The sequence below is a fragment of the Poecilia latipinna genome, unplaced genomic scaffold, assembly GCF_001443285.1.
Source record: "Poecilia latipinna isolate Pla-1442-1.1 unplaced genomic scaffold, P_latipinna-1.0 Scaffold111, whole genome shotgun sequence".
Classification (NCBI taxonomy): Eukaryota; Metazoa; Chordata; class Actinopteri; order Cyprinodontiformes; family Poeciliidae; genus Poecilia; species Poecilia latipinna.
The window spans coordinates 522,043-539,387 of NW_015112727.1; the positions used below are offsets into that span (position 1 = coordinate 522,043).

General features: G+C 37.0%; 2 protein-coding genes across 2 annotated transcripts; one reads left to right on the forward strand and one right to left on the reverse strand.

Moving 5' to 3' along the window:
* Nucleotides 1–715: 715 nt before the first annotated feature.
* On the reverse strand, nt 716–4,270 carry LOC106944754 (E3 ubiquitin-protein ligase RNF19A-like). The gene is made up of 5 exons (XM_015027985.1): nt 4,182–4,270; nt 3,128–3,231; nt 2,821–2,915; nt 1,945–2,115; nt 716–1,857 (listed from the first exon to the last, which is right to left on the reverse strand). The coding sequence occupies exons 2-5, from the start codon at nt 3,222–3,224 to the stop codon at nt 1,405–1,407; spliced, it is 816 nt and encodes a 271-aa protein (XP_014883471.1). The 5' UTR covers nt 3,225–3,231; nt 4,182–4,270; the 3' UTR covers nt 716–1,404.
* On the forward strand, nt 4,208–9,572 carry LOC106944753 (ubiquitin carboxyl-terminal hydrolase 47-like). Its single transcript, XM_015027984.1, has 12 exons — nt 4,208–4,426; nt 5,363–5,511; nt 5,599–5,695; nt 6,048–6,166; nt 6,254–6,324; nt 6,817–6,942; nt 7,020–7,115; nt 7,196–7,324; nt 7,413–7,541; nt 7,619–7,659; nt 7,763–7,797; nt 8,526–9,572. The coding sequence occupies exons 2-12, from the start codon at nt 5,418–5,420 to the stop codon at nt 9,206–9,208; spliced, it is 1,620 nt and encodes a 539-aa protein (XP_014883470.1). The 5' UTR covers nt 4,208–4,426; nt 5,363–5,417; the 3' UTR covers nt 9,209–9,572.
* The last annotated feature ends 7,773 nt before the right edge of the window (nt 9,573–17,345 follow it).

Below are 17,345 nucleotides of genomic sequence, written 5' to 3' on the forward strand. Positions count from 1 at the left end.
GAGAGGTTTTTATCTGCAGTGAAAAAGCTTTAGGACTCAGTCTGGGTCTTAGCGGTTCTTAGTTTCACCCCAGACATCAACTGGGGGTGAAAGATGTTCATATAAACTCCATATATGTGCAAATAAAACTTTTATAAAGTATTACATGTTTTTATTGGTCTTTAGTTCATTATGGAAACATAAGAAATGTGTGTCACCACTGAGACTTTTGGCTATAACTCCACATATAGAAGTATGAAAACCTAAACAGGATTGTGTTCCTGTCCTCTCAGGTTAAAGGATATGGAGGGGAAGTGTTTTGTCCTGACAGACGGTTGTGTCTCTACTCTGACGTTTCTCCTCCTTTAGACAGAAACTCATCCTCTGGTTTCCCAACATGGTAAGTATGACTTCAAACAGAGACTGTTCTGCTCTGCAGCATGATGCTGCCTCTACTAAATGAATTTCTATGGTTTCTGTTCAACAGTGGTCCTGATGGGACCGTCATTTCACCCCAGGATGTGACCCGGTCTCCTCTCAGGTCAGCTGTACAGGCCGTGTCGCTCTGGTTCGGTGCTGTGTGCGTCTCGGTCACTCTGCTGGTTTCGTACTGGAAGTGTAGGACCTGCATGTTCAGGAGCAGCTCTGTGGCTCCAGAGGATCACCTGTAGAAAACCCGACTTAAAAAAAAAAAAAACAGAACCAGAATCTGAGATATTTTAAAAAAATGACTGGATGATTTTAATAGGTTGTTTATTTCTCATTTCAGTGGCAGTTAGTGACAGTTCAATAAACACACTGTGAACCTGACAGTGCAGTGATAAATGATAGTAGTTAAACAACATTTAGAGGGAAGAGAAGACTTCAAGCTAATATATCACTTTTTTTTTTAACAAAAAATGAGCACAATAACTCACAGATGAAGGTGGAATCACTGTTGGGAGCATCTGCCTTAATATGTTTGTCTATCTTGGTTTCTTCTCTACGAAATGCTACTTCCTTTCATAAGGTGCTAAATAAAAGAATCACATAAGCATGAAAACAACATTCTGAGCAAAAAACTATTAATACGTATGTGAATATTTTGTGAGCTCAACAAATTTGAGTCATTAAATGTTAGAAATGTGATTAAGAACAAAGTCAATTCAATATATTACTAAACATATTTTACATGTAGCCAAACAAGCTATAGAAAGAGTTTTAGTATCCTATCAGATAATAAATCTCCCTTTAATGCTTCATTATGTAATCTTTCAAATGTGACTGACATACTGTAAACATATCATAACTAAAGTTTTAAAGCTGGAATATTCACGAACGACGCAAACATTTTCTGTACATGAAATCCTTTTTAACATGTCCTAAACTCCAGAAATCCTCCTGTATGTTTCTGGTGAATCTTCCCACCAGACAAACTGTCCTCCATCACTTCCTCCACACGGGGATGCAGGTCTGCCTCGGCGCCACACCGCTGGGACAGATCCTGTACGGCGAGCTGCTCTTGCAGCACTCACTCTTTGGTTTCAGGCAAACGAAGCAGAACGTCAAGCGACAGCGAGGACACGTCACATTTTTGCAGTACATCCGGTTGTGCTCCACCTTCATGCCGCACACGGGACAGGCCCGGATGGAGGGGCAGCTGGTGACGCCCTTCACTTGGGGCAGGCTGACGTCTTTGCACTTCTTCAGCAGCTGCAGGTCCCTGTTGATGCAGCCGTTGTTGCTGCAGCGATCCGACCGAGGCCCCGAGCCTTTCCACTCCTTCTGACACTGCCAGCAGAACTGGTAGGTCTTCTTCTGGTCGGCGGTACAAATGACACACTGGACACACAGGTTGGACAGATCCTTCCTCTCCACGGTGGTTTTACATTTTGGACACTGACGATGAAAGGAGAAAAGGCTCAACCGCTGAGTTTCAGTGTTTTATTTAGTTTAAAAAGATGTGTGGACCATTTGTCGACTCACCGACTGAACCTCGCAGTACTCTGACACAGACAGGGAGGCCATCTTCTGCTCAAAGTACTCCATTTCATCAACGCTCAGGTCAGCCAGTCTGCGCACCTCCTGGTACGACCAGGGCTTGTTGCACAGCTTGGTTCCCTCCAGCACCGCAGGACATCTGAATTTATGATTCCCCTTAAAGAATAAAACATGGTTCATTTGGAACAACTGGACAAAACTTTATTAAAAACCAGACTTGGTAATGTCCCTGGCCTGAGGGGAAACACAGGTATGGGGCCGCCAATAATTTTGTTGCTTCTCAACCTTTATTTAACTGAAGTCTAACTGTGACTGATTGATGGGTGGAAATAAAACACATGAATTAAAAGCAACACATTTAAAGAGTTGAGAGAAGCTGATAAATATTTAGTCTTTAAGTGTAGAATATCTATAAACTTTATATCTACTCCAGCTTGTCAATAGTTTCTACATTGTCACAACGTTTTCAGACATCCTTTAAACTTATTCTTACTACAACAGTTGATGTGACTTTTCACATTTATGTGAACTAAACTTTCGGTTCCAAATGTCTGCAGATAAATGCTTCTTTTTTCTTTTTTTTTGCAGATGCTTATCTCTACAGGAGATGTCATAATTTGAGAACTGCACATCAAATAAATTTTTTAACCCAATAATTTGATTAGCATATTCAGAATTATATGAAAATATGGAGAGATTAGTTTGTTTTTCAAAATTTCTAATATAAAACATAGCTGTTTTGATCATATCTTTGATTTGGTATTTTTAGTGATGTCTGGTATTTATCTTTGCCTCATGCTTTGGTTCGTCTCTGATCGAACAGATAGTTTTCTAAGTTTGCATGAAGAGTCTTGAACGTACCTCGTCCAGCTGGCTGCGACACCACTGGGTCAGGGAATCAGGAGTGACTGCATGGCCGCAGGACATTTCAGCTCTGAGAGAATTAAAATCAGAAGCTGTGGAGATTAAAAAGTTGTACATCAGTGACGGTTGTTACCAATTTAAATAGAAAATGAGGCTGTTTGGGGCTCTTTCAAGTTACAGGAATGAAAAACAGCTAACACTGTTGGGTTTGGGGCCATAAGCTGCTGCTTAGTTTGCCTTGAGGTTGTTCTGCGTGTCATGATGTTTTACAGCTGAATCACAGAAAAAGAAAGACGTTTCTTACACACTGGATCCAAATCATCTCCCCTGTTCACAAACTTCAGAGTTTTGTCAAGTGGGTCGTATTTCTTCTCCGGTGAGTCCTGCTCCTGAATGCTCATGTTGAGCCTAAGAAAAAAAAAAATCAAACATAATTGATGCTGTTGCACATAATAAATACAAAACAGACTGACTTAGAGCTCCAAACAGATTTGCTACTTTAACAGTTGATTTGTACAAAATGAACTAGTTCAAAAGTTTTAAGACACCCCAGTAGTTATGAGATGAAAAATTGGGAAAAATCTATTTAAGGAATCAACTTAATAGCACTCCACATATTTAAAATGTATTCTCTTAGATTTAAGACTCTGAATGTGTTTTTAAATGTAAAAACACATTCAGAGTGCTTTTTAATATACGCATTACAAAACCAAATGTCAGCAGTGCCTATGTTTTAACACCCGCAAGACTTTATGTGTTTAAAACAAGTTTAAAATGGTCTGTAATCTCCCTACATTGAGACAATGACTTTCAGAACACACACAAAGCTGACATGATTTGAATACAGCTTTTATAGTGGAACTGTGATCATTTACCACTAGAAATAAAAATAAAACAGTTTTTGGTATTTGTTTAAATCTCAGTATATTCTAAAGGGGATAGCTTGACTCATATAAACTACACAAAATGCAAAAATAGAGTCTTTTATGCTGCTGTGCTTAGTTTTGAAACTTTCTGAGCTGATTAACTGTAAACAAAACTTATTCACTCAGGGAAATACCTAACTCCTCCACACTGACATTGAATTATAGAGATAATTTCCTAAACAGGCACATAATTTGAGTTATCTTAATTTGGTAATAAACAAAACAAATGTCATTAACAGAACTGGTTAAAGATTTGAAGAAATGAGAAAACAACCTTAAAAAGACCAAAATAAAGCTCTTATGTGAAGGTAGCTGCTAAAAATGAGATGAATACATTTGTTCAGAGCTGAGCAGCTATAATTTAGGTTTATACAATGCTGTCCATACATTTAATATATTAATAACTATAAATGCGTAAGCTGTTTTACTTACCTTGTGCTCAGTTTGTAGCTCTAACTTCCCCTTTAACTCTTTGTTAAAACCCGGAAGTAGATCAGCGACCCTTAAAAACGTAGTTCTGGAGAAGTATTTCACCCAGGTTTTCTGTGAAGTTTTTAAAAGTCTGTCCAGCAGCAGATGGTTCTGTTGGTTTCGGCTTTCTTCTCCTCTTTCTTCCTGTTTGGACTGATAGTGAAAGTGAAAGACAGCAACGTTTTAACATTCAGTCTGCCCGCTCGGTGAGTATCCTCGTATTTGTTACCTCCCTTCGCTTTACACACGGTTACAGTTATCACAGCTGTTATCTGAGCAATCAGGTCTAGTTTGCTGCAGTCGCTTTGTGATAAAGTTTATATTTTTTTTTTCTGGTTTATATTTGTGTATAAAGTCAACTTGTTGAAATAACGGAGGAGAAGCTGCGTGGGTTTCAACGACACCCCCAAAACACAACAGCTGCTTTCACTGACCTCCAATCTGTGCTCTCATTCATATCGGGTTAATTTACATTAAAATATACTAAATATTTGACCGTGGTTGTAATATGAGCGCATAAATCGCATTTTATGACGCCGTTATCATTTTAGGCGGGATAATGCTTATGGTTGTTAGCCGACTGGTTGACTGATCGTTATTTTTCAGAGGCCGACTTTTAAAAATCAGTTTATAAAAACCAACTATCTAAAAGTTTAAATGAGCATTTGTTTGCACATTCTTGTTTTTCATCACCTCCAGTGTTTCCAGATATTTCAAAAACTAACTTCATGCGCTTTTATAAAAGTTAACTATAAAGATAAACTTTTGGGAAATGTTGGTAAGAGTAGGCTACCCAAACATGAAGTGGAACTGCTGTAACATATTTTTACTCAAGTAAAAATAAAAGGCCATCCATAAAATGACTTCTGTAATTTTCACATACCTCACCTTAATTATTGGAGACATGTCCTGTAGTATGATGAACCTCAAATTTAAGTGTTGGGCTATTTTTTATTATTTTTAACCTGGTAACCAGCTATAGGGTACGGGAGAGGCAGCATCATGTTGTGGGGTTTTTCCTTCAAGAGGGAAAACCATGACATTCCGTGCTACATTTTTTTACTGGTTTTCTAAATTATTTTTCCTGATCTCTGAAATTGTTTTATAGTAATACCTGTTTTACCTTCTTTTTGTCTTGATAGGATGAATCATTGTATGTAAAAAAAAAATAAAAAAAAAACCCAACAAAACATTCAAATGCCACGATGTCCAAACCCCGATTCAACATCAAAACTAAATCATTACACTGTAATGAAATTCAGAGATAAACTCGATAACTTGTCCATCTCAGGTGGGTGAGGCTCAGTAAGTCACAACCATTCAGATTCAGTTTGTTTATAATATTGTGAAAGTCGTTTTGTGTCTGGTGTGTCTGTAGATTACCAGGGCCTGAGCAGTCCTGGTCTCACCTGCTACCTGAACAGCGTCCTGCAGGTTTTATTCATGACTGAAGAGTTTCGGGAAGCCGTGAAAAGGTTTGGGACCTCATCACTGTCTTACATTTTAAAAGAAGCCAAATCAAAACCTTATAGTGATGATAATTATGTCTTTAGTGCCTGTTTACAGCAGGTCATGTGTTCTTCCGATCCACACTCTGTTTAGAGGAAGCAGATTATGGCTGTTTTTACAATAAATGTCACTTATAATTTTTTCATGGGTTAGAAAAAATGCATTTATGAACCATATGATGTTTACAAAGTCATAAGCAAAAGGTTAATGGATGACAAGTTAAGAATAAACATGTTGATTCAAAGTCAAAACAGGTGGCACTTGCAGATTGTAACTTTAAGTGATAATATTCTGTGTTTTCTTTTCTCCTAATTGTAGAGATTGGAGTAAAAGTCCAACAGCAACCATTGATTTCCACCTGGGGGAGCTGTTCCATGCTTTAGAGGGAGATGTGGCCAAAACACACAACATCATAAAAGCATTGGGCATCAAAGACGGTGAGTTTGGATCCAGAAGTGAGCTCTCTGAAGTCCTGAGAAATATTGAAACATTTTTTAAATTATTTTGCTCATTTGTGTTTTAAGTTTTTGAACAACGTGACGCTGCTGAGTATTTTGAGAAGATCCTCTGTCGTACCAATCCAAACGCCTCTGAGGTAGAAAATACACGATATTTATAATTATTATCAAAAATACAAGATGGTATTTACTTCATATATTAACAGTAATGTATTGCAGATGAATAATATAAACTAAAAAACTAAATTGATTTGTCAGAAATATACATTTTATACAAATTTACATTTTTGTGATGTAATAACTATGAAATCATTTATTTGAAAGAAATGATGACAAAGCTGCAGTTACCTTGTTGCATGGATGCGCACACCTTTAGGCTGATCCTTAGAAGTTTTGATTTTATTTTATTATCCATCCTATTAGTTTTACTGAATCTGTTTAACTGTAAATAATTTTTATGGACTTGGTTAGATTTTCCCATCATCTTCCTGTTTTTCCTTATTTACATAAAAAGTGGTAGCTTTTTAGCATTTGATAGTTTTGTATCTTAAAGTAGAATCCATTAATACTGTATTCTTTTCAATTTTGAAGTGTCACTAACACACCAGTAACTTCCTTCTTCTGTTTAGATATTCAAAGGTGAGCTGAATCATAAAACCACGTGTCTAAACTGCAAGATGACAAACAATTCAACAAACTTCTTCTGGGTGTTACCGCTGTCAATGGGAGACTCAAAGTCCAGAAGCTACAGTGTGGTATTATTGTTTTCATGTTTTTCTCACTTTCTGGAGCAAAATAATCTGCAGGATTAACCAGGCTTCTCTGTTTCCAGCTGAAAGGCTGGAGCAGTTTTTTTCAGGCACAAAGAGTCAGCAAGGACAACCAGATGTTCTGCAGTGGCTGCAATCAAAAGCACGACGCCGACATTGTAAGTCAGGTTTTGTTTTTCAGTGTTTTCACTGCAAATGGCAGCCGTCTCCGCTACATGCTGCTGTTTTGATCGTACAGGAGTACGAGATGATCCACTGTCCAGATGTTCTGACGCTGCTGCTGAAGAGGTTCTCCTTCGATTATCAGCAGAACCGTTACGTCAAGCTGCACTGCAGAGTCGATGTGGCCCAGACTTTAGAAGTCAAGGTATTTACCAGTATATTTTACCAGTATATTTACACATATTCAGTTTCAGCTTCTTTGTATTTTAACTTGATGTGTTTCTACTCTCCAGCACTGCAGGTACGACCTCTACGCCGTGGTTCATCACTTCGGTGATCTGATGGGAGGTCATTACACTGCAGACGTCAAATCCTTTGAAACTGGAAACTGGTACTGCTTCAATGACAACACTGTTAAATGTGTAAGTCTGGTTTTTGTTCATAAATAGTTGAATTTTTAACAATGTGAAGGTCAAGTAACTTGTTTAAAATCTTGCAGATCAATGAAGTTTATGTTAAATCTGGACAAAACCAAATAAGGTAAAATAACTTTAACACAACAATGATGGATATTTTCTTTGAAAATCTGTCTTTGTTCTGATTTCTGTTTTTGTTTTTCTTTCACTTCTATCCATTGAAACAGATCATCAACAGCTTATCTCCTGCTGTACAAAATGGGTAAGTTTGAAATTATTTAGTTTGTATTTAACCCCCAATAATCCTTGAGGTTTTAGATTTCCCCTTTTTTTTAGATTTCCACTTGAAGATGTGACGTCATTACATTGCAACAGTGATAAATACTATTTGTACTATTTTATCATCAGAGTTGCAGGTCTGGTGGTCAGAATTGCATGATTGCTTTGATGCTTATTAGAAGTCTCAATAAAATTCCTGCTATAAGGAACTTAATTTTAAAATAAGTACTAAAAAGGTTTTATTGACCCAAATGGGCAAAACCTGTTTGCCCCAGAGTCGGAATTATTGGGCTTGACTTGATTTCTTTTATACGAAATAGGAATAATATTGATGATATTAAAAACACGGTGTTTAAAAAAGTCAAGTGGGAGGACTCCCCCTTCTGGCCACTCTGTAGAATGCAGGCGCTTCTGGCATGAACTTGATCTAAACTCGCTGGTATGAGAACAATTATTCTGCTGCACATGTGTAGATGGATAACAGAGCATTTTAAGATGTTTCCCTTCTCTTTGTTTCTATTGTTTAAATAGGCCACATGCAGAAACTACAGCATATGATAAGCTTGTGTTACCTAAACAAAAGAATGAGCATTTCTTATCAAACCCTACTTCCATTTTTGTTTTAATCCTACCAAAGCTTGTTTGTTTTTTTGTTGGAATAAGACGCCCTCTGCTATTTGTTTTTATTAAAAACTGTGTTTCTGTTCAAAGTGAGCGGACGGCCCAAGGAGACTGATGGGAGCGCTTTGGGAGATTGTGGTCGTTCACCTGAAACTGGAGATAGATATAATGAGACAGAACCAAGAGACGATTTTGTCTTTGAAGATCTCCTGAAAACTGAAAGCCACAGAGGAGAAAACATGCGGTATTTAAACAATGATATGACCAGAGATGATGAGTTCAAGAAGAAACGTTCAAACTCCTCCAGAGGAGCAAATGAACAATCAAACCAAAGAGCCGCACCAAGGAAAACACAGGGATTCATGTGGCTACCAGCAGATACTGAAGCAAAGGATTCAAATGAGGAAATATGTTATAACAACACAGATACATCCTCAGGCTGGATGTTTAACCGAAGCTCCACCTCTCCTGTTAAAGGTGGAGGAGTGAATGAGTCCAGAGACAAACCGGGTAACTATAAGACAAACAAACATCTTTATTATCACAACCCTACAAAAGGAAGAGTCGAGTCTGGAGGAACCACAGATGTGTTTTATTACGGGGAGGATCCAGCTGTGGCATCAACACAAAGAAATGACCTGAGAGTTTCTAGAAAGACTTATAACAATGGTGTAAACACTTCAGTTTTATCACATATAGGAGCCTCACAGTCTCTCAGAACAGAAACTGGATCCAATGGTTTGCAACATTTTAGGACGTCAAAAAAAAGCTAGCAGGGAAAAGAGAGAACTGGTACGACAGATGGCAGCTTGAGACCTAAAACCCTGGAAAGGAAACACTTTTGTAGCGCAGGCAAAAGGAATAAAACAAAAAAACAACACCGGAAATGAAAGAACCCATGTTTATTTTAAAGTAAGGTTTGAAATATTTCATTTAGTGTTGTTAATTTCTGACAACACTATGTCTCATAGATTTACTCTTTGAATTATTAACTATTTTCTCTGAAGTTAATATTCACTCAGGGGGTGATTGAGCTATTAAAACAGAAATCTGCATTAAACTATTAATTATTTGTTCTAGTAAATGTCTTGTATTTTACTGATGTTTCTTTGCCACATTATGAATGTCCTTTTGAATTAGTTCTTTCTTTCTCTGTTTCCTTGTTCCTTATGCCTGAACCATATACGTCTGTTGGCTGCAGCTTTTCTGTACTCCTGCATGCTTTCCCTCAGATCCCACACTTTAAACACCCCTACCTGCTACAACTTGCAGACTGAGTAGAAGACAGTAAAGTAAATGAATGTGTAGATCTTGAACCACACCTTGTCAATGCAGAAGACAAGTTCTTACATAAACATATACACCGACGGTTACGGGACAAATGCCACGCACATCTTCGCTTTCAATTGAGATCACTTCTTAGGTTTCAAGCCCAGTTCCCAGGTAAAAACATCACTACTCCTTTAGATGTTGATTTGAGAATGAAGACCCAATTTAAAGTTATGCTTGTTGTAGGATCAGAGGAAGAGATCTGAAAGTTTTTAGATAAAATTTTTTCTGGTTGTATGCTGACAGATTGTCTTTTCTAATCAAGAGACATGAAAACACCTTATTTTTTCAATGAACCACTAACTCTCATGATAAAACCTAACTTGATTTTTCTCACTTCTTTTTGATCAGTGCACTATAAAATAAATAGCTGAATAAACTTGAGGTTAAGACATCAGGACTATGAAAGCTACAGACCTGCAGTGTTTCTTTAATGTTTATGTATTAGAGCTAACTGAAAAACAGGATAACACGCTACTAGACAATAAGGAGAATATAAAACATCTCTTAAATTAATACTGTAAATATCTACCATACATTATTTTGATATTTTAATAAAAATCACTGCCTGCTACTAATCGGGTATCTTTTAGAGTTATTCAGTTTAAAAATGTCGGTAAAGAATAACCTAGAAAACATGCTGTATTTTCTTCATGTTAACCAGATTGCAACATGAAAGATCCAACCTCATCAGACCTCAAGCAACCACAAGAAACAATATTTTATATTGTATCGAATTTATTGTAAAACAAATGTAAAATTACAGAAACTGAACATGAAAAGAAACAGCAGTTCAACCTTGCAAAGCTCCATCTAACAGAACAAGTAGAAAGGTTTCCTTCACATGAGGCACTACCAATGGGCCACCAATCCATCTTCTCCAGTCATTGAATCAATAACGGGTGCCTCCAAAGTCAAATCTACACATTAAATTTAATATTATTCTCACCCTTGCCCTCCCCTTATACACCAGTCATAACACACGTTCAATTTTAGCCTAGTAAAAACCAACCCCTTGTACTATTTGCTTTGTACGGAGGGTCTGTGCTCTCGGCTGTCAATAAACGATTGCTTCCTGGAGGTGTGGTTTGTGTTGAGGTTTTAAATTTTACCCAACTGCTAAAAATTGACAGTGACATATGCAATACGCCAGTTTAATGCTATGAAGCTTACGTGAAACAGCGTGCACTGTAAACAGCCATCCTCCATTGTGAAGAGAGAAGTACTTAGTTGAATGAGATGGCTGTTAATGTTACTTCAATATCTAGAAGCGTGGCTAATATGGACTCAACAGCTTTTTTCACTTCCACTTCTGCCTTTGCTAAAACTACCAACAGACTAGAATCTAAAATGGTGCAGAAAATCAATGTCATTCTTCACAACATCTCCTTCTGTTGGCCTGACTGAAATTATACTAGGGGAATCAAAGTAAATGGGAGAAATTCCAGACTCTCTGTGAAGTGAGTTTTTATTCGAGCAGAACAGCGCAATAATACGATGGCCAGGCTATTTCAGTTTTGTTTTACTGCTTAACTATTTTCCTGTCTTCTGTTTAGATTGCAAATTATCAGAGTACTTTAAAGAAAAATACGTTAGACAAGCTCCATTCTGTGTGATCTTAGTACACAACACATGTTCACTGTAGGACTATTACAGTCTAGCTGTTCCAAATGATGGAAAAACATGAGCACAACCAAATTAAAGTGGAATCGCCCTTTAACGTCTTTTGCCTGAATTATAAGTTTATTACATGGAGCTTTTATATATTCTGCATAAAATATTCTCTCCCTCAGATCTGCTGGACTTAAAATCACTCTGCCACACAGTTATTCACCCAAATCCATCTATCATCTTTCTCTTTGAGAATTTGGGTTGTCGTCAAATTATCTATGTATATCTGTTAATGGTTCTCAGTTTAAGCTGGTAAATACTCATTGTTAAAACTAATTAATTCTCTCAGATTTTCCATGAGTTTGAGTCTGGTTACAGAGCAGGGCCAAGAACCTGTGTTAAAATATTAGCCCTGAGATGATCAGAGAGCAGTAACTGGAGTGATTGCATAGCCACGAGCTTTAGAGTTTGAGATGTGACAGCATGACTTTCACAGTTTAACACTCCATGCCTGCTACAACTTGCATTCTGAGTAAAGAAAGGACATAAAAACACAGGTCCTGAATAACAACCTGTCAATTCACGAGACAAGTTCAGACATGGTCACACATATTTTCATTTAAAAATGCACTAACGGGAGAAATGTGTAGCACGTCTCGGATTTCAGGTGCACGTTGGTGTTATTTGAAAATACTGATGAGAAGGGGCTGTGTGAGCCAATCACTCGCATCCATCTCAGCGTATTTGTCTATTCATAAAGCTACTTTTAATAGGCTTAAGTCTTAAAAATGTTGTGTAAGTTGTAAACTCATAGCTTCTAATATAAAAAAATTGGTAAATTAAACTAATAAAAAAGTGTTTCACAGTACAAAAAACAACTAATTTGTTGGGTTAAGTCTCTAAATGGTCCTTAAGTGTGAATGTGTGTATGATTGTCCGTTGTGTCTGTGTTGCCCTGCGATGGACTGATGATCTCCAGCAATTGATAAGCCAATAATTACTAGAGATTATTTATTTCTTTACATTAAGATGCCATTCTTATTCTCTTCTCCCCTGCATATAAATTTAAAGTGGCTGAAAGACCCTGAATGTTCACGAATGTGAGTTTAAACAACAAAAATAAGGCACAGGTTTGGAGTGAACAGTAATATAACTTGTGGGCAGTATTTTATTTGAATACCAAGTCATTTTTATTTTATAAAACTAGTGAATTATAATTCAGAAGTTAATCAATCTGTGCAGCAAAGTTATATGCATCCGATTTACAGATCTGAGGAGGTGGCTTGTGTGAGGTTCTTGTTAAAATGCAGCCTCAGTACAGAAAACAATGACAGACATTTACAGGTTTGTCACAAGCAGTGTATGAGTTCTTATAAAATTTATCATTTTAACCATGAGAAATTGGTTAATTGGTTCACAGATATTCCCTTTAGCATTCAGGAAACACATCTCACAGTGAACAAAAGAAGAGACGCATCTCTTGGATTAAATGGGAAATGTTTGTAGGGAAAACTGTGAAAGTACCGCCCCTTCTGAATATAAACCCACCCAGACTGACAGAGAAGGAACACATATCACCAGATAAGTCACACCGTCTGCAGCTACTTCTGTTCAGTTTCACTAAACTGCAGACGACAAACATAAAAATGGCTGTTGGGGTTGTTGTTAGAAGTGGTGAAGAGGAGCTGTTTGTCGACTTGTGTGACACAGAGGAGCAGATGGGAAGTATGACTTTGAAGGAGCTCAAGGAGAAGATAAGAGGCAAGATTCAACCCAAATACCCCGGTAAGTAAACTAATTTACTTTCAATTGTGTTTTGTTGGGGATGCTGAGTTAATGTAGAATACAGCTAGTGCTTCTTAAGTTGATAAAGACAACTGAGTTCTCTCAATTGATTTTTGTCTAATATATTAATACTTCTTTCAGACTGGTTATGAAGAAAATATCAAAAATACTCTGGACATTGGTCATGTTAAACATGTGACCCTTGTCAAGATATCCTGAGGTCATCCCATTATTCCTATACAGGAGATTCTAGTGTAGCAGTAGTAATAACGCATGAAGTTACCTTTAAAATTAATCATACAAAGTAACATCTAGGAGCAACAGTAGAATCAAACTTCAATAAGATCAATGAGGTTCTTATATGTTTTGTCTTAGGCAAGCTTTGCTTTAATTCTAGTTCTTTTGTATTTAATCATGATAAATCATAGTCAGGTAGAGAGACTGCTGCAAAGTCTTGAAAGAGGAACAGCAGGCTTCCTGGAAAAAAGAGGAAGTGAGTTTCCAGTTTTCAGATTTACAAAAATACTTGAGTTACTCAATGCAAAAGACTTGTATTAATGTTTTCTATTGTAAGAATGAACAACTATAATTTTGGTTTCAGATAATTAGAATAATGGATAATTCTTATTTTCTTTTCGGAAGAACGTCTGTAATAAATCAAAAGTAATGTTAAATCAGAAAGATATGACTACATAGTCAATGAAAGATGTTTGAGATGTGATTTTGACAATGACCTTGAAAGAGTACGAAATGTGTGCCATTGTAAAAGAATGATGACGTTACCACATGCCATCGAGTCATCAAGTGTTGCAACAGATCATAGATAGGAATAGAGGTAGAAAGGGGAACTGAATGGAGGTTTTTGGGGGGAGAAGGTGTTGCGTCTGATTTTACAGGGAGACAATTTTGGAAATGCTTGGGAGAAACAGTCACATCTAAATACACTGAGTTTGAAAAACAAGTTGTTTTTGTATAATGTATCCTGACCTGTTTTACTGCTCATGTGACATTTTCTCTTTGCTCTTCTTTGTAGATCATGGAGTAGGTGTTTATGAAGTATATTTTAAAGAAAAATTGCTGGAAGACTACTCCGCTCTGCTGTCTGACCTTGGAATACAGCACATGTCCACCGTTACTGTATCAATTTATCTTTCACAGACCCAGATGGGCAGACTCCCTTTCTGTCCGATACGTTTGTTTGAGGAAAAAGATGATGACAAAAAACGCAACAGTTTAGAATTAAAAATCGATTTTGAGCAACAATTTGAAATTTCCGACCAACAACCAGGCAACTAAAGAAGCGTCCATCATATCATCTGGACCTCAAATATTTTCATCAACAGATCTAAAGAAGCCACATCATTTCAATATCATCCACTCTGGACCGCTGCAAATATTTTTTTTTCCCTACATTGTAAAACCCTTCATGAACACTGAACTCAAAATGATTATTATATATGTTTAAGCATGTTGTCATATAACAATTTGCCTATTATGTCTACAGAAAGTTACCCTAAACAGTATAAAATGTAACAGAATGATGAAATAATCACATGCCGTTAGGACATCAAGTGTTGGAACAGACTGGACCAGAACACAGCTGAGGAAAGGGAGCTTTAAGGAGCCTCCTGAACAAGAACCGACTGCAGGACATGGAGGAAGGCGTCTGCCTCTTGCCCAAGGCTTCAAGACCTTTTCCAGAAGATCTGATCAGCCTGGGGTGTGCAAGCCACTTCCCTTTCCCAAAGCCTCCACCTGGAATCCTTCAATTTCAGCAAAAGGAAAATACAAGTTAGGTTAAAATGATTTATTTTTGTTGCTTTCTTACTTCTGCTGCTGAATTAAGCTGTATCCTGAACCCTGCAAAAGCAATGCTAATTAAAAAGCATATAACATTTTTGAAGACTTGTGAACATTCAATTATTGTCTCACTGTAATATTAAGTTCTTCAGTACAGTGTGAGTGTGAGGTTATTTTAGCCTAAGGTTATTTAGACATCACGAGTTACTAAAACACACACGTGTCAGATAACACAAGTCATTTGCAGGCTTTTTTACTGGGTGTGATTTGTGAGACTCTGATAACTGCATGGCTACTCAGCAGGGAGCTAGAGGAGAGAGACACTGGATAACCATTAGGATCCACGCTAGTTTCCCCAACAACAAGCTAAGTAGATTCTCTATGAATTTTGAGGTGGCTTCACAAGTAATTATATTGATAGGATTTAATTTATTTGGGGTTTACTGAGGGTTGGCTTAAACACATTCTATAAATTGATATAAATAAATAATTTATATAAATAAAATAGATTAAAAGAACTGAAAGTTGTTCGTTTACTATTGTTTTTTCCTGCTTTCATCTCCTTTGTCCATTTAAAAACTTTGTATTAATACTTTAAGTCAGTATTTCGGGCTCTCATAAAGTTAACGGTGACATTGCATGGCATTTGATACTAATGTAATCTGTTTTTGTAGCTGTTTAGTTTCCTTGTGCCTTGATGAGACACCAGCAGGGCCTCAAAGAAAACCAGACGTTTGATGTTTAGATGCACAATAAAGAAGTAATTAAAAGACAAAAAAGCATAGTTTCATTATTTTTATCCTCTGTTTTCCCAGTATTAACTTTAAAAGTAATATTGAAACCTTTTAAAACATCTTTAAAAAAAACATGTAAAAAAACTCTGTACATCACTCATGGGATATAAGCAACACAGATTTGATTTTACATAGTGAGTTATATTACTCTCTAATTAATATATGTTAAGACAATGATAAAATGAAGACGACTTGAATTAAGCTTTGGTGAGCATTCATAATTGGAAGGTTTTATGAAACAAAACAAAAAATTATAGTAGCAAAATCTTTATTTTTGTAACAATTTGAAATTAGTAAAAATGTTGATGTTTTAGTGATTTCTTCAGTTGTACAGAAAACTGCCTCTTTTCTGCTCTGAACACACTGAGGCATCCAGTCAATTTTGAGAAGGCTGGGTCTGATGGTTAAATGAAGATTTAAATGAGCATTGAACGCATCATCACCGACGCATTTTTACATGCATACTTTGTCTCACCCTAACGCTGCATTGTTTTGCGACATCAGAGAAATTCAAATGGTCTTTCAAAGAAAAGAAATTGTGCTTTCAAGTATGCATATAGAGTTATTACGGTAGTTTCTCTCCTGCCGCTGGCGAAAGGGAGGAAGTTCTCCTGGACTGAAATAAGTAGAGGAGAACTGAGAAAATTCATTTTCATGCTGTTGTACATGGCAGTCAGCTGGCAGCTGGAACTATTTTCAGTCAAGACACACCCCAGCTACCATCATGTCCAGGGACTGCTTCTTGGCCATTTTGGCCAACATTCAAATGAGTGACCCAGAGGAAGATCAACAAAATCAAGAACAGAAGGGCACAGAAAGTTATGACCCCCTACACTCTGTCAGACCTCTGGTGGAGATGATTAGGACAAGGTGCCTCATACCACCCAAGACAGCACCTTGCAGTAGACGAGGGGATGGTTCCGACCAAGGAACGGCTTAGTATCAAACAATACATGAAATCCAAGCCAACAAAATAGAGCATAAAATTTTTCGTGTTGGCAGATGTAAACGGCAACACCATTCATTTCAAGCTGTACGCTGGCAAATCTAAAATGGCATCAGGCTATCTTTCGATGTCACCATATTAGTCAACAAAGACTATCTGACTATCTAGCCTGTTTTTTCACAAATAAGTGAGAATGGAAAACATTTGTATGTTCTTCATGTTCATCTACAGTATTTTATTTTCATTAAAACTCTAAAATTTCATTTCGCTTTTTTTTTTTTTTTTAAGTTCAAATTGTTTTAATACTGGTTTAGTGTACAGCATAATGTAAAAATAATGCCAGATGTTGAAAGTTCTAAGGAATAAGATGCTCTCTGCTGTTTGTTTTTAATAATAACTCTGCCTACTTCTGTTCAAAGTGCGTGTCTGACCCAAGACATTGGATGGGAGGTCTCTGGGAGATTGTTTTGCTCTTTCAGCTGAAGCTAGAGGCAGATATAATAAGACCAATGAGACGATCTCATTCTTGAAGATCTCCTGAAAACTGAAAGCCACAGAGGAGAAAACATGCAGCATTTAAACGATGATATGACCAGAGATGATAAGTTCAAGAAGAAACGTTCAAACTCTTCCAGAGGAGCAAAT

Bases quoted from the DNA above. Each gene is read 5' to 3' on its own strand.
- LOC106944754 (XM_015027985.1), bottom strand. From the start codon at position 3,224: ATGAGCATTCAGGAGCAGGACTCACCGGAGAAGAAATACGACCCACTT. The intron at 2,916-3,127 runs GTAAGAAACGTC...TAATCTCCACAG, and splicing joins AGATGATTTGGATCCAGTGT to CTTCTGATTTTAATTCTCTC. The intron at 1,858-1,944 runs GTGAGTCGACAA...TTTCATCGTCAG, and splicing joins AGTACTGCGAGGTTCAGTCG to TGTCCAAAATGTAAAACCAC.
- LOC106944753 (XM_015027984.1), top strand. From the start codon at position 5,418: ATGCCACGATGTCCAAACCCCGATTCAACATCAAAACTAAATCATTAC. The intron at 5,512-5,598 runs GTGGGTGAGGCT...GTGTGTCTGTAG, and splicing joins CGATAACTTGTCCATCTCAG to ATTACCAGGGCCTGAGCAGT. The intron at 7,116-7,195 runs GTAAGTCAGGTT...TTGATCGTACAG, and splicing joins AAAAGCACGACGCCGACATT to GAGTACGAGATGATCCACTG.